The 15,018-nt window shown below is 66.4% G+C and overlaps 2 protein-coding genes across 2 annotated transcripts; both read right to left on the reverse strand.

Annotated features, from left to right (window-relative positions):
- Positions 1-4,021: 4,021 nt before the first annotated feature.
- On the reverse strand, positions 4,022-5,590 carry LOC135995403 (cardiotrophin-like cytokine factor 1). Its single transcript, XM_065646681.1, has 3 exons — positions 5,554-5,590; positions 4,607-4,743; positions 4,022-4,477 (listed from the first exon to the last, which is right to left on the reverse strand). Exons 1-3 carry the CDS (start codon positions 5,588-5,590, stop codon positions 4,022-4,024), a joined length of 630 nt encoding a protein of 209 aa, XP_065502753.1.
- Positions 5,591-9,014: 3,424 nt separating this feature from the next.
- CASTOR1 (cytosolic arginine sensor for mTORC1 subunit 1) lies at positions 9,015-13,811 on the reverse strand. The gene is made up of 9 exons (XM_065646324.1): positions 13,661-13,811; positions 13,486-13,556; positions 10,879-11,072; positions 10,634-10,766; positions 10,302-10,425; positions 9,609-9,722; positions 9,432-9,514; positions 9,239-9,333; positions 9,015-9,165 (listed from the first exon to the last, which is right to left on the reverse strand). The coding sequence occupies exons 1-9, from the start codon at positions 13,771-13,773 to the stop codon at positions 9,100-9,102; spliced, it is 993 nt and encodes a 330-aa protein (XP_065502396.1). The 5' UTR covers positions 13,774-13,811; the 3' UTR covers positions 9,015-9,099.
- Positions 13,812-15,018: the final 1,207 nt, after the last annotated feature.

A 15,018-nucleotide genomic window follows, 5' to 3' on the forward strand; every position in this document is an offset into this window, starting at 1 on the left:
TTTAATCAGGTTTAGCAAGTTTGTGCCCTGGGTGCGCTGGCAGCGCGAAACCGCCGGCGTGACAGTCGAGGAACGGTGACGCAAGAGCTACCACCACCCCGGCTGTCCCCAGTGGCAGGGGTGACACGTCGAGGGGGGACACGAGGACCCCCCTGTGCCGGGAAACGGGACGGGGAGGTTGGTTACACAGCTGCTGCCTCAGTTTCCCCATGCAGGAACCTGGGGACCAGCCTGGTTTGCCGGGTGGCATCAACGTCCCAGCAGCCAAAGCTCATTTCAGCCCAGTCTGGCCTTACTGGGCTGGGACTGGGGAACCGGGGGGCTGTGGAGGGGGGGACCAGCCCTGTCTCACCCCCTGCAGCCTCACGCCTGGTTTTATTGGGGCGCAGTGAGCAGCACCTTGCGTATCAATGGATAGCTGCTGGCCTGACAGCACTTAATTAGCTGTGGAACTGGTGTTTCTTAATTAACGGCACTAGGGAACGTCCTCAGGTGGGGCTTGTGCATGGGAATTGCTGCAGATTTGCTGTTTTCTGCCCTTTTTCCAAATTTCCCAGCAGCGATGGAACACGGAGACGGGCAGGGTTTGGGGGTTCATTTATAATGGCTTTTTCGGGGAGGATAAAAAGGTGGGGCTGGCCGCTCTGCAGGGGGGGATGCTTCAGCAGAAAAACCTGAATCCCTGCTCCAGGCAGGCTGAACGGGGGCGATTTCCCAGGGGTGCCCAGGAAAATCCCCATCGTTTGGGTGCAGGAATGTCCCTGCATGGACACCCCTGGGGACGGGCAGCAGGAGCCTGGCGAGGTGGTGACATGGGTGGGGGGTCCCAAGGAGGGACCGGGACGGGGGATCCAGCCCTCCCCATGGTGGGGGCTGCGGGGATGGGAAGCTGGTGGGGTGTTCCTTGGGTGTCCCCACTTTGGGGACCCCAGGAGCAGAGCTGGGGGCAGGTTGGGCGAGAGGCAGCGGCTCTGCCTGGCTGAATGCTGCCTGCTGTCCCTGCTGTCCCTCTGTCCCTGCTGTCCCCCTGTCCCTCTGTCTCTGCTGTCCCCCCCATCCCTGCTGCCATCCCAGCTGGCGACATGGGGACATGCCCAGGAGGGTCCCAAGGCCACCGCTGCCATGGTGCTGCTCTGCTCCCCCCACAGCCGCCTCTGCCCCATCCCTCCCCAGAGCTGCCCCCCCGCCCCATCCCTGTCCCCATGCTGCCCCCTGCTGCCCCAGCCCAGAACTGACCACTCCCCATCCCATCATTGCCCACCGCCCCCTCCGCAGCCCAGAACTGCCCCCATCCCTATCCCTGTCCCAGAATTGCCCCCCCAGCCCCATCTCTGAACTGCCCCATCCCCACTCCCAACCTGTCCTCTCCATCCCAGAACTGCCCCCTCCTGCCTTGTCTCTATCCCATAATTGCCCCCCCCGTCCCAATCCCATCCCAGAACTGCCCCATCCCCATCCCATGGTTGCTCCCCCCGCCCCATGCCCATCCCATCCTTGTCGTGCCGAGTCCCCTCTGGGACCCCTCCCTGTGCTGTCCCCAGGTGGGGGACACCCTGAGATTTCAGCCCTCACACCAGTTTGGGACCGGGGCCGGGGGGGCTGTGCTGGGGGGCGAGTAAGGCTGGTGTCCCCTCCCCAGGGAACCCCGGGGCCAAGTAACGGCCAGGACCGAATTCCCCTTGGACTCACGATGTTCCCCTGCCCAGGGCTGCCTCCCCACCAGCGCTGTGCCCCACCGGTGTCACCCCACTGGTGTCACCCCACCGGTGTCACCCCACCGCTTTCCACCCCCGCCAGGTGGTGGGTCCCCTTGGCTGTGGGGTGAGCAGCTCCCTCAGGGACCTCAGCCAAGGGATGTCCCCACCATGGGGTGGCTTTTCCCAGGCGGCTCCAAGGTGGGCAGCAGGGTCCCCCAGGTGGCCCTGACCTGCAGGGTCACTGGGGCCACCAGCATCCCTCTGGTGACACTCAGCCCGGAGTGCACCCACATATGGGGGTCTCCCCACCCCTCCACACCCTTCCCTGGGGGGTCACATACCTGTGCCCTCCCCTCCGCAGCCCATGCAAGCCGTCCCCTCCTTGGAGCCAGGTGGGTGGCTCGGCAGCCGGCAGCCGGTGGCACCGTCACAGTCACGGTCACGGTGACCCACGGCACGGCAAGCCAGCCCAGGCTGCTTCATGGTGACATTGTCCCCAACAGGAGTGTCCCCGAACGGCAGCAGGGGCCAGCGCGGCCGTGGCCGTCCCGGCGGCGATGCTCCCTGTGACTGACTCAGGCGGCGGTGCCGGGCAGCCCGGTGGCACCGGCGCACGCAGGAACGAGTGACTCTGCGGTGCCACATGACCGGGTCTTAGGATTTTTGACTCAGCGGGGCCGGTGGCAGAGGGGCGGCCTGGTCCCCGCGATGGCCCGACAGCTGTGCCGAGTGGCATATGGGGCTGTGTGACATGCGGCACGTGGTGTAGTGCCAGGCCATGGCATGGGATGTCACGCCTTGCCACGTCGTGTGCCACGCTGCGCCACGTGCTGCACCGTGCTGTGCCACGCGCCACGATGTGCCACACGCCATGCCGGATGCCCCATCTCATCGGGTACCACGTGCCACTGTGCTGTGCCACATCCCGTGCCGCCCACCGCCACATCCCACACTGGCGAGGACACCGGGCGCAGCCCGCGGACACACAGACACCCCGACACCAGGACACAACCGCTCAGCGGCCCACGGGCCAAAGTCAGCTCTTTATTTCCTCCTGCCATTGTACAAAAATACGGGGGTGCCACAAGCCCGGGGTGGCTGCCGCCCTTCTCACAGTACAAAATAATCTTGATATTTATAAATAAAAAAACCTTGTTACATTCATAGTTTAACACAATACAAAAAAAAAGTTATCACAAAAATAGATATTTATATATTAAAAAAGTCCTTAAATATTTTTTCCCACTGCAGGGATGTATTAAATTAACCCCAAGACTCAATAAATATGACAACCACACAAATATTAATGTATAAATTAGTGGGGAGCGGGTGGGTGCTGCCACCCACTGTCACAGTGCAGTGGCCGGAGCCGAGCCCCTGCCCGACACAGCCCCGGGGGCCTGGGGACACAGGGACGCCGAGAGTACAGGGACACTGAGCACAGAGGGAAGAGCATGGGGGTCCCTGAGGACACAGGGATGCTGAGAGCATGGGGACACCAAGAGCAGGGGGTCACCAAACACATGAGGGTGAGCGCAGGGACACTGCACAGGGACACTGAGCACACGGGGCACTGAGAGCACGGAGACCAGCACAGGGGTGCTGAGGGCTTGGGGACCAGTGTGTAGAGACAAGCACAGCAAAGGGCACAGGGACATTGAGATTGTAGGGACACTGAGTGTGCAGGGACATGGAGCTCACAGGGACACCAAGCTCACAGGGACACCAGGCTCACGGGGACACCAAGCTCACAGGGACACCAAGCTCACGGGGACACCAAGGTCATGGGGAAACCAAGCTCACGGGGACACCAAGCTCACAGGGTTCTGCTCCCAGACACTTTCTGGGGTGTGCAAACCCCCAAAGGTGCAGGCAGGGCAGCGCAGGGGCTGACGGTGCCGGCGGCACACACCGGTGCCGGCAGCACAGCTGAGTCAGGCTGGGTCACCGGACCCGCTGAATCACTGGAAAATCCATCAGGACTCGGTGACAAGGGACGGCTCCATCCCGCAGCGCTGAGCACCCGGGGGACGCCCGAGTGAACCCGAGCGTGTGACTCGCAGCAGTGCTGCTGAAATGTGGAGCAGGATGTGGGGGAGTTGCCAGGAGCAGGGCTGTCCCGCAGCCGCGCGGTGGCACGGGGACAGTCGGGTCCCCACGACAAGCCGAGGTGACGGGCGATGCTTCGAGCACACTCATGTCCTCACCCCTGGGAGCTCAGAGGGTCCCCGAGGTGCGTCCCCACCGGCGAATTGCCACCTGGGGATGGGGGTGAAGACGGAGATGATGGAGATGGGGACAGCTCTGGTGACACCGGGGCTGCGCTACGAGCGTGCGGGTGGCCGTGGGCCCCGGCGGGATCTCCTCTTCTCCCGGCGGCTCCGGGCCTCGAGCCGGGCGCTGAGCTTGGCCATGAAGCGGGCGTAGCTCCAGAGGATCCGGCACCCCGCCAGCTTCTGCCGGAAGATCTTGGTGGGTGCCGTGGGGCCGGGGGGTGGCTGGTGGCCGGGGAGGGGGCTGGGGGCCGGGAACAACCCGTCCAGGTTGCTGAGGAGCCCCCGCACCTTCAGGTGGGTGCTGGCCAAGCGGCGAAGGATTTCGGCGCCGGGGGGGTTGAGGTCGCGCTGGTGGCGGGTGATGTCCTGCAGCGCCTGCGCCATGCGGGTCATGGTCCCTCGCAGCTCCCGCAGCCCCCCGGGGCCCATCACGGGTCCCCGCAGCCACTCGGGCGGGCGGTTGGTGCGGCAGAGGTGATGGATGGCCAAGTGCTGGTTCTCCTCCTGCCCGGGGACAAGGGGGACGGTCAGGGACATTGGACCGGAGCAGCATGGGACCCCCCTGCCAGTATTGTCCCCCCATGGAGGGGACAGGCATGGGACAGGGCATGACCCCTCGCCCCAGGGACTCACGTAAAAGGTGAAAAGCTCCTGCGCGTCCTCAGCCATGTGTCTCACCAGCGCCTGGATCTGCTGCAGGGTTGGGGGGGGCAGGGGCCGTCCCCCCTGGCTAGGCACTGCCCAGAGGATGAAGAGCCCTTTGGTGACAGCTGGGGAGGAAGAGGAGGGACATGGGGGACATTGGGGCATTGCTGGGTGTAGGGAGGCTCCAGCCCACCAGCCCTCCCCGTGCCCATCACCCTGGTGTCAGGCCTGGAGGTGACACCCGCGTGTGCCGGGCACATGTCCCTGGTCCTGCCGCAGGGACAAGCCAGTCTCTGTGCCAAAAGCGTGCTGGGGACCCAGCGGGGAGGAGGATGGAGATGCCCTGGAGCAGCCAGGGACACAGCCCAGCGCCGGTGGTTGTCCCAGCAGCTCCCCCATCAGCACAGGCCACCCCAAAGGAGGGGACAGCCGTGACACTCCTGGATTCGGCCCCTTGGCTCCAGCCCATTGCTGTCCCAGCCCTGCTGTCACCCAGAGTCACGTGCCAGCAGTGACTCCGGAGGTGGCACTGGACCAGCGCGCAGCATCCAGCCCCTGGCTCGAGGGCTTTGGGGGGTGCAGGATCCGTGCCAGCGAGTTGACCTCTGCCCCTCTGCCATCTGTCCCCAAACTGACCCCAACGCGCGTCCCCTCCTGCCCGCCCCCTCCCAGCATCCCTTCTGCCCTGGGACGAAGGCAGCACCCCGGGTGCCCATCCCTGGTGTTCCCCATCCCACATGCCATGGTGGGGAACGTCCCCGTCCCCCACCAGCACCCTTGGGAGGTGACCCCATGGTGGCACAGGGAGGGACAGCCTGGGTGACACCATCAGCCGCAGCACGCCGACTCCATCCCCACGCGGGCCCCACCGTGCTCTCCCCGCGGCTCCCGGCACGCAAGCAAGAGGACGGTTTGGGGACGCAGCGGCCACCTACCTGCCAGCACGCCCAAGGGCCACCCGCCACACCGCATGGCCGGGACAGGGTGTCTGGGCGCGGGGCCGCCGGGCGCGCGAGCCACTTCCTTACTGCCGGCCCGATGGGGAAGCTCGCCTTTTAAAGTGCACCCATTCGCCCCCACCTCCGCAGGAGGCACCCGGACCCAACGGGAAGGCAGCGAGAAGTGAAGCCGCGGCCCCGGGGCCAATGAGCGGGGTGAGCCGCCCCGGCGGGAGGAAATGATGCCGGACGGCCCGTGGGCTTGTTCTTCGATTCAGTTCCTCGAGGGAGTCCCGGTGGGTCCAGCCCACAGTCCCGCTGCTCGGCCCGGGTCTGGCTGTGCTGGAGCCCAAAAGCCCCGTTTCTTGGGACAGGGCGGCTCTGAGTCACTCTGGTTTTGCTGCTTGGCACCCAATGGGCTGGTTGAACTGAAAACAGCCTTGTCTGCCCCAAAACCCAAATGCAAAAGAAGACAATGGTGCTGGCGGTAGCAGCGCTGGCTTGGGAACATCGGCCATGTGGGGACACTCATGTCACATCGTGAAGGGCTTCGTGCATCAAATCCAGCCGTGAGAGCTGAAAATCCAGCCTGGGAAGGAGGGAGGTGGAAACTCGGGAAGCGCGGAGCATCTCGGCACGGCTGGGTACCGCACCCCACCGCGGCAGCGGGTGATGCTCCCAAGGATGCTCTGGCCATCCATCCACTCATACCCACCCCTCTGGGTGACGAATTGGGGTGCTGACTAAGCAGCACGGTTCATCCCAGCAGCACCCATGGGTGACCCCAGGGAGGAATCACAGCCGCCCGGTGCCAAAAGGCCAAACTGGGACACGCATGAGGCCCCGGGTGTTGCCCAAGGGCGCAGGGGCCGGGCAGCGGAAGCCCGTTGTGGGCAGCGGTGCCGGCAGCTGTCCCTGCTGCCGTGGCAGCCTTGTGCAATGCCACCGCGGCACAGCCTGGCGTGCATGGCGCCCAGCACGGCCTCGGTGCTGCCGGCAGCACCCGCTGCAACCCCGTGCACCCCCCAGCTCCCCTTTCCCCATGGATGGAGCCCGGCACTGACGGGGGCTTTTTCCTTCCTATAAAAATGAATATATTGTATCAGCTCTTTGAGATACGGTGCAATCCGGTTGATGTTGGTGCCCATCACAAGCCGCGCCACACCCAGTTTGCAGGTTCCGAGGGTTTTGTGGCAGCATGGGCTGACAACCCAGCCATAACCTCTGCTCTGGGGTGGAACAACGCGGCCGTGATTCCCTTCCAGACGAAGAAACGTTTTCTTTTCCCAGAATTTCCCCTCCCTAGCCGCCCCACCACCTCCAGGATTCCCTGCTGGGGAGCAGGGCTGGTGCTGCTTCCTCCCCCAGCCTCCTCCTCCTCCTCGGGGTGTCCCCAGCAGAGGTCACAGCTGGGCCAGGGGGGCCAGGGTGGGCAGGGCTGTGCCCGTGGGGGTGGAGGAGCCAGGAGAACATCCTCTTCTCCCCAGCCTGCTTGGCTGAATCAGCTTGTCCATCCGTCTGTCTAGATGGTCTGTCAGCCAGCTGTCCATCCATCCATCTGCCCATTCACACATACATCTGTCCACAGCAACCTGTCTGTCCATCATCCATACGATGAACCAACCATCCATCCACTTGTTTATCTGTACGTACATCCATCCACCTGTCTGTCCATTTATCTATCCATCCATGCACCCGTCTGTTCACCCATCCATCCACCTACTCGTACATGCATGCATCCATCCATCCACATGTCCATCCATCCGTCCATGCCTCCATCCCTCTCTCCCTGACCCCGGGGACCCTCCAGCGAGCGTGACACTGTGACAGGACCCCCGGTGAGCAGGACCACACAGGCAGATCGCGCCCACCCTCAGATCCCCACAGCCAGAGGTGGCCCTGATCCCTCTGCATGTCACTGTCACCTCCCAGGGGACCGCGCAGGGTCCCTGCCGGGCTGGGCAGCGGCTGCCTCGCCGGAGCAAAGCGGGTGGCAGGGGACTGTGCAATACCCAACGGGGACAAAAATAGCGCCGGTGACCGCATGGGCCGGCTGCAATTTCTTCATCACTTGAGCGCACGTCACCGGCATCTCATGACTGCGGACAAGAGAGCGAGACAGGAAAGAAGTGCCCGGGGAGGCGGCAGGAACCCGAAGGGTGACGCAGGGGGACACGCCGGGACCCGGGCACGCTCCCGCCTGGTGCACAGGGGAGCGGGGGCTGGTTTTTGAGGACAGGATGGGGGCAGAGCCACATTCGCCCACCGGGCTCACCCCGAAGAGATTTCTGCTGCGCTTGTGCTCCCGACGAGTCGTGATCCCCAGGGACACCCAGGGGCTGGGGGACATGGGGACAAGGCCACCACCACAGAGCCCCAGCCACCAAGGGGGTGACAGGAGCTCCCAGGCACCCCAGGAGGGGACAGCCCTGACCCCACACACCCCGCTTTGCCAGAGGGTGGCAACAGGAGAGGACGTGGGGACACAGCGGCAACACAATAGGGGCATCCCCAGGCCTGGGGTCAAGTTCGACTCTTTGTGCCTCAGTTTCCCCCAGAGCTGGGGGCTGGCCCAGCACGCGGCAGGGCAGAAATGGAGGAACGGGCCCCCTGCCTCAGTCTCCCCAGGGCTGGTGATTTGCTGGGGGCTGCAGCCTTTGCCCTTTTTTCCCCAAAAATGTGGCAGGTGAGCTTGCCCTGTCCTGGTCACCTCACAGTGGGGACACGGGGAGTGCCACATCCCCCTGTCACATCCCGGCCATTCCCATCCCGCCCAGTGCCACCACCGTGGAGACTGGCTCTGGGCCACCCCCCCAGCTACAGAGACATACAAATAATAGAACTTTTATTGACTTACTAAAAACTATGTGAAAATACAGCTTGGAAGGAGTTGGGGGGAGGTACTGTTGTCCCCCCTCAATACGCAACAGCCCAGGCAGGGGCACAGGGCCACCCTGGAGGTGACACCAGGCTGGGGCTGAACCACAGCCCCCCCAGTATCTGCCTGGGAGATTTTTGGAGTGCGGGGGCACCCCCAGCTCTGGGGACGCTTTCACCTCCCATGGGGCCAGACCAGAGGGTCCCCAGAGCATCATGGCCGTCCCCCCACTCAAGGGGATCACCCGTGGGGACACACACAGAGCGTGGGGACGTGTCCTGCCAGCCCCGGGCTGCCACCCCCAGCACCATGCTGGCACATCACTGCTCTCTGGTGTGTGTCCCCCATGTCCCCCCCAACAGCAGGTCCCTGGGAACATCCGCTCCCCTCCCGAGGGGACACAGGGTGGCAGGGTGCTGCCGTTGGGCACCCCCCGTGGGGTGGCACGGCGAGGACAGCTCGCCCTCCCACAGGACACTGTCCCACTGTCACAAGGCCACTGGGTTCCTGAAGCCACCACGTCCCCAGCAGACAGGCAGTGACGCTGCACCCGGCTCTGCCCCACACTGCGGGAGCCTCAAAATTAAAAAATAATGAAGGGGGGCAGTGCCAGGGGACCCCACCATGCCACTGCCCTGGGCCACCCGGCGCGGGGACAGCAGCCGCTATCTGCCACTGTCCTGGCGCTGCTGCAGCAGCTGGATGACCTCGGCGATGCCCTCCTCGGGGACCTGGCGGGGACAGAGGGGTCAGCCCTGGGGACAACCCCAGGCGGCGGGTCCCTGGAGAGGGGCAGGGGCTCACCAGGGCGTGATCGAAGTTGAAGGTGCTGATGTAATAGGCTGAAATGTCGGCGGCGGCCAGCGGCTCGGCGATCTGCGCCACGATGCCACACTCGTCTGGGGGGCAAAGGGACCCCGGGGTGAGCGGTGGCCCCGGTGGCACAGCCCCAGTGGGGGTTGCATAGCGGGGACACGGCCACCGAGGCCACACTCACCGAAGCCGAGGGGCTGCCCCCCGATCCGCACCATGCGCCACAGCTCCCCCGTCGAGCTGGTCAGCAGCAGGTCACTGGGGAACCTGAGAGAGGGGGGGCTGAGCGTGACCCCAACCTCCCTGAGCCCCCAGCCCTGGGACGGACAGACGGACACATAGACAGACAGACAGCACCTACCGCTTCTGGGTGTCGGCGTCCATGACGATGGAGATGTAGCCCTCGATGAGGGAGAAGGCGAAGAAGGTGATGGAATCGAGGTCCTGGCTGGTGGCACCGGCCTCCCGCGGCGGGCTGTGGGGAGGGGACGGGGGGGAAGAGCCACAGGGAGGGGTCACAACCCCCGAAATTGGGAGGAGAGGGGCTTGGTGGTGGCACTGGGTGTGTTTGGCATGAGCTGGTGGGGGGCAGGAGAGGGGGCTGGAAGCGGGTGCTGCTCATGGGGTCTGCGGCTCGCACTGGGGGGCAGCAGGTGGCGGCCACACACGGGACAGGGGTGACGCGGGGTTTTGGGGCACCCCCAAAGTGCTGCTGTGCCTCCGGAGCGGGACGGTCCCACCAGAAGGGACGTCATCCCAGGGGACATGGGAGGTCCCAGCCAGGAGCATCCCCACACCCCGGCGCGGTTCCCACCAGCCTTTTGCAACCCCCCCTCTCCTGTTCTGCACTGGGGGGCTCGTCCCCGCATCACCTCGGGGCTCCCGTCTCCCACAGTGCCACGTGGCCGCAGCCCCCACCCTCGGGAGGGCAAAACCAGTTTGCAAAACACACCCAGAGCTTGAAAAGCCACTGGAAGAAAGGGGGAGACATGTCACCGTGGTTCGGGTGACATGAGGCAAGAGGCCACCGCCATGTCCCATCCCCTGGACCCACCTATGGGAGTAGAAGAGGACGTCGATGAGCATGGTGGCGATGGCAGGCAGCGTGTCGGGGGCCACGGTCAGGACACAGAAGCGGGTCTGGGGGCTCTGCACCGGGTGCAGCGTGGGGCTGGCGGCTGGCAGGGGGACAGGCACCCGTCAGGTCTGGGGACAGCGCAGGGACAGTCCCGCAGTGCCACCCCGTGGCCACCGCCGAGCATCCCTCCGGGCACACGGGTGGCCCGGGTGGGGAAGCGTGTGGGTACCAGCGGGAGCATCCTGGACAGGACCGGGTGGCCCTGGGGACGGGGCGACCCTGGGGACATGGGACCCGGTGTCACTCACCTGGCTTGGGCTTGAGGAAGCCATTGCTGACGTCGTCGCAGGTGACAGGGACACACTCGCCGCTCTCCTCCTTGTAGATGTCGAACTCCCCAGCCAGCGTGTGGATCACCACCGGCAGGTCCCGCTCCCGCACCTGCCCGGGGCGCAGGGTCAGGGCTGCGCTGCCACCCCCGGGGACAGCAGGGTCCCCACCCACCTCCGCCAGAACCACCAGGGACCCCATCGCCGTCATCCCCGGCGCTCACCAGGATGAAGTCGGTCTGGTACGTGGAGAGCATCAGCACCGAAACGTGGTGCTCGGCCAGCGGCGCGATGACCGACCTGGCGATCTTGGTGACGCCAGTGGCTTGTGAGCCAGAGGGGGCCCGGCCGTTGGAGACGACGCTGAGCACCAGCCACGTCGAATCCGCCACCTGCATGAACTCGGAGGGTGGCAGCTCTGCGAGGGATAAGGGGAAACTGAGGCACGAGGCTGTCTGGGGCTCGGCACAGCCGATGCCGTGACCCTGCCGGTGCCGCGGGGCTGGCAGCAGCTCGGGCACCGTGTGTCACGCTGTCCCTCGGGAGGTGAGCTGGCCTGGCAGAGCCAGGACAGGATCAGCCCCCGGCGTGGGGCTGGAGACGCTGGTTTGGGGGCGCAGACCAGCCCCATCCACACATGGAACGAGAGGGCTCAGCCCCTCCACGCGCTGAATTTGGCCGCAGGGATGAGAGGGGTGGAAGCTACGACCCCCCCAGGCCCAGGACGTGTCTCTCTTCCCCATGCCAGCACCCTGGGCTGGATGCAAGGGGGTGTTGGGGTGCTCTGCACCCCAAAACTGGCACGGCCAGGCCCTGGGACTGCCTGACCCATCCCCTGCACTCCGGGACGCCCCAGCCCAGCATCCAGCACCAGGGATGCGCTGGGGGGGACATGGGAAGGGGCACCGCACTGTCCCGGGGGTGTCAGCACCTCGCGCCAGCCTGGCAGGGACCGGCCAAGCCCCAGCTGGTGGGGGCCAGCGCTGCCTCCCAAAAAGCTGCTTTTGTTGGCGGGGGGGTGCACGCTGGCCAGTCCCCTCCTGCCCCAGGACAGGGGGCACGGAGGCTGCGGTTGTCCCCCCCACCCCACCCACCTGCCCAGAGAGGGGCTGGCACTGCCGGGGTGCCCCAGGATTCATCCCAGCACCCCCAGTCCCTGCAACCCCCGTCTCACGCCCACCCTGGAAGGGCCAGGGTGGGGTGGACACCCGAGGGGTCTCCAAACTGCTCCCCCCACCCAGCAAAGGCAGCACCCATGGGAGACAGCCCTGCACCAGCACCCAGCCCTTCGGCTGAGAAGGCAAAATTATCACACCCACAGCGGGGGGGGACATCGCCCCAGGGAGGGGTCTGGCACCCATGGGGGGTGACCCCATGAGGGGACGGGCTCTGGACCCCCCTCCCGAGCCTCGGCTCGGGGCAGGGCCGGATCCGGGCCCTCGGCGGGTGTTTCCAGCGCCTGTTCCTGTGCAGGAAGCGCCAGAACGGCCTCAGCTCCAGCCCAGGGCCAAGTGTCAGGGGGGACACATGGGGACACAGGACCCGTCCCAGCATTTGCTGCTTAATCGCTTTTCAACACCACCCTGGCCGAGGCTGTGAGGCACACGGGGGGCCCCCCTGTCCCCTGCCACCCACCCCAGCGGTTAATCCCATTCCCCAAGGGCAGAGAAAGGGCAGCTTTCCTGGGGGTCCCCTCCCCTGCCCCTCAGCGGGGGGACACTGGCAGCCCCCCAGCCCCGGGGCGGGGGACACGGCACAGCGGGGCTGCCGGCTCGCAGGACCATTGTTCGCTGCTTCCCGCCCTCCCCTCGGGATTGAAGAATATTTGTCCGCAGGCCCTGAAATAAAACAATACGTGGGGAACAGCTCTGGCTCTGCGGGGGGAGCCCGGCCCCGCGGCCCCATCCCCAAGCAAAGGGCCGGGGAGGGAGGTGGGAGCTGGATCCAGCCGGCAAGTGCCCCGTGGCCGCTGATCGTTGCTCCTTGGGGCACAGCCAAGGTGATAAACTGCGGCCGGTCCCACGGCCTCGGCAGGAAGGTTTGGGCGTGGGAAGCTGGGACAGGATCCGGCCCCCCCAGCACGACCCGTTGAGCCGGTACCCCCGGCAGGACCAGCGGTCAGGCTGACGCACGGGCACGCGCTGGGTCACCGGCGGTGGGGACATCACCGAATGACACCTTCTGGGGAGGGGGATCAGCCTGGAAGGGCTCAACCTCCCCAGGAGACCCCAAAACCTGGGCCCTGCTGCCCGCAGCACCCCCAGGCAGGATGCACCCCTGCCAGCCCCGGGGGGCACAGAACTGGCCCCGCTCTGCCGAAACACCGGTCGGTCCCAGCCCTCGCCGGGCAGGGGGACGAGATGACAGCGGCCAAGGGACCGACGGCAGCAGGTCTGGCAGCAGCACCCGGTGCAGGCGGGGAGCTGGGGTGCTGCCCGTGGGGATCCTGGGGGTACCTGCCCCCGACCCGGAGCAGCTTCGGCTGGTGCCGGGGTCCCGCAGGCTGTCCCCACCGGTTCCACGGCCCAGTCCCGTGAGCTGGCAGAGACGGGGCTGCAGCTGGGAAGGTGGTTAATTAGGGCAAAGGCAGCCAGGCTGGGAGAGCGTCAACTGGGCAAGCTGGCACATCCCCGGCGCAGGCGCTGCGGGGCCGGGAGCCCCGCGGCTGGGCACGTACCCAGGGAGCCTCGCTACAAGCCGGGACTGGCTCCCCGCGGCCCAGGACGGAGCGTCGCTGCGCCCGGGTGGGCTGAGAACGGGCACAACTCGTGCGTGCAGTGCCAGCCCACCCTGCGAGGGACGGGGCGGCCGCGGAGGCCACCGCACGGTACCTTTGAAGCCTTCCTCGTCCAGCATGATGGTGTAGTCCTCGGGGGTCTCCGTCAGGCTGAAGAACTTGCACCTGAAGAAGAAACCGGCGCTGTCGACTCTGCCAGGGCTGAGGGGCTGGAGCAGTGCCGGGCACCGGAGGAGGAGGAAGGGGAGGAAGGGGAGGAAGGCCGGTACCTGCAGCGCTGGGGTAAGAAGAGCAGCTTGAGCAGCGGGTGGGTGTAGAGCCAGAGCCCGCGGCGGGCCAGGCTCAGCACCCGCACCCGGTGCTCCAGGATGTGCAGATCCATGGCGGCCGCACCGGCCCCGCCGCCGCCACCAGCGCGGCCCCGGCCCCGCCCCGCCCGCGGGAGGGAGGGGCGACCCCGGCCCCACCCTGACCCCCCCCGGCCCCGCCCTGGGACCGGCCCCGCTGCCCCAACGGGACCGACCCGGCCCCGCCCCGGCCCGGAGCACCCGCCCCAGCCCCAGTTCCGAGCGCCGGGGTGTCCGACCCGGACCCGACCCGGAGCCCCGGGATACCCAAACCAGCCCCAGTTTCGAGCCCCGGCGTGTCCGACCCGGACCCGACCCGAAGCACCGGGGTACCCGAACCAGCCCCAATTTCGAGCCCCGGCGTGTCCGACCCGGACCCGACCCGAAGCACCGGGGTACCCGAACCAGCCCAAATTCCGAGTCCCCGGGATGCGGGACCCGGACCCGACCCGGAGCTCCGGGGCACTCAAAACAGCCCCAACTTCGAGCCCTGGAGTGACCAACCCGGACCCGACCCGAAGCCCCGGAGCACCCGCCCCAGCCCGAGTTCCGAGCCCCAGAGTGCCCGACCCGGACCGGGACCCGCCCATGGACCCCGGGGTACCCGAACCAGCCCAAGTTCCGAGTCCCGGACTCCCCACCCATTCCCGCACTCAGCCCTGCCCAGCTCACCAGCACCGGTCAGGCTGCAACCGGGCGCACTGGGAGCGCAGTACCCGCCGTACCCACCGCACCCCGGCCGGGCGCCCCCCGGCGCCCTCCGCGCTTGGCCCCGGCCCGGGGAGGACGGAGCTCAAAGCAGCCGCGATTTACCAAAACCAGGGCAGCGGTTTTGGGGGACAGAAGGGATCCCCAGCACCAGGTGTGTCCTGTGGCCACTCCTCGGGAACAGGGAGGTTTGGAGGGAGGAACGGAGGTTCGGGCAGAATTCCTGCCTGCAGGAAGCACGGGGGGCACGGAAGGCCCTGGCACCACTTTGTGCGTGGAAAAAAAGTCGAGTTCTGGGGTGTCATGGGGTCAATTAGGGGGCTCCTGGCTCTGTTGGGCCACAGGGGCTGTGGCACTGGGAGAGGGAGCAGGTCTGGGTGCTGGGAAGGGCACTCACCCCATGTCAGCCCCCCAGGAACCCAGAGACCCCAGGGCCTGGCAGCCACCATGGCTGTCACAAGCTGGGGCAGGTCTGGGCATCCCCCCATTTACACCCCAAACATGGGCAGCCCCAGGGCTGGGTGAGGCAGCAAGCTCAGGTTGGGGCTTGGCCATCCCGGTGACTCCCCTGA

The sequence above is a fragment of the Caloenas nicobarica genome, chromosome 16 (assembly GCF_036013445.1).
Source record: "Caloenas nicobarica isolate bCalNic1 chromosome 16, bCalNic1.hap1, whole genome shotgun sequence".
In the NCBI taxonomy this organism is placed as follows: domain Eukaryota; kingdom Metazoa; phylum Chordata; class Aves; order Columbiformes; family Columbidae; genus Caloenas; species Caloenas nicobarica.

What these genes read in the sequence shown, in the direction of transcription:
- CASTOR1 (XM_065646324.1), bottom strand. Translation starts at nt 13,773, where the DNA reads ATGGATCTGCACATCCTGGAGCACCGGGTGCGGGTGCTGAGCCTGGCC. An exon ending in CTTCCTCAAGCCCAAGCCAG is followed by an intron (nt 10,426 to 10,633) that starts GTGAGTGACACC and finishes TCCCCCTGCCAG; the next exon opens with CCGCCAGCCCCACGCTGCAC. An exon ending in GGGGCAGCCCCTCGGCTTCG is followed by an intron (nt 9,334 to 9,431) that starts GTGAGTGTGGCC and finishes TTTGCCCCCCAG; the next exon opens with ACGAGTGTGGCATCGTGGCG.
- LOC135995403 (XM_065646681.1), bottom strand. Translation starts at nt 5,590, where the DNA reads ATGCGGTGTGGCGGGTGGCCCTTGGGCGTGCTGGCAG. An exon ending in GCCCTTGGGCGTGCTGGCAG is followed by an intron (nt 4,744 to 5,553) that starts GTAGGTGGCCGC and finishes CTTCCTCCCCAG; the next exon opens with CTGTCACCAAAGGGCTCTTC. An exon ending in AGGAGCTTTTCACCTTTTAC is followed by an intron (nt 4,478 to 4,606) that starts GTGAGTCCCTGG and finishes GTCCCCGGGCAG; the next exon opens with GAGGAGAACCAGCACTTGGC.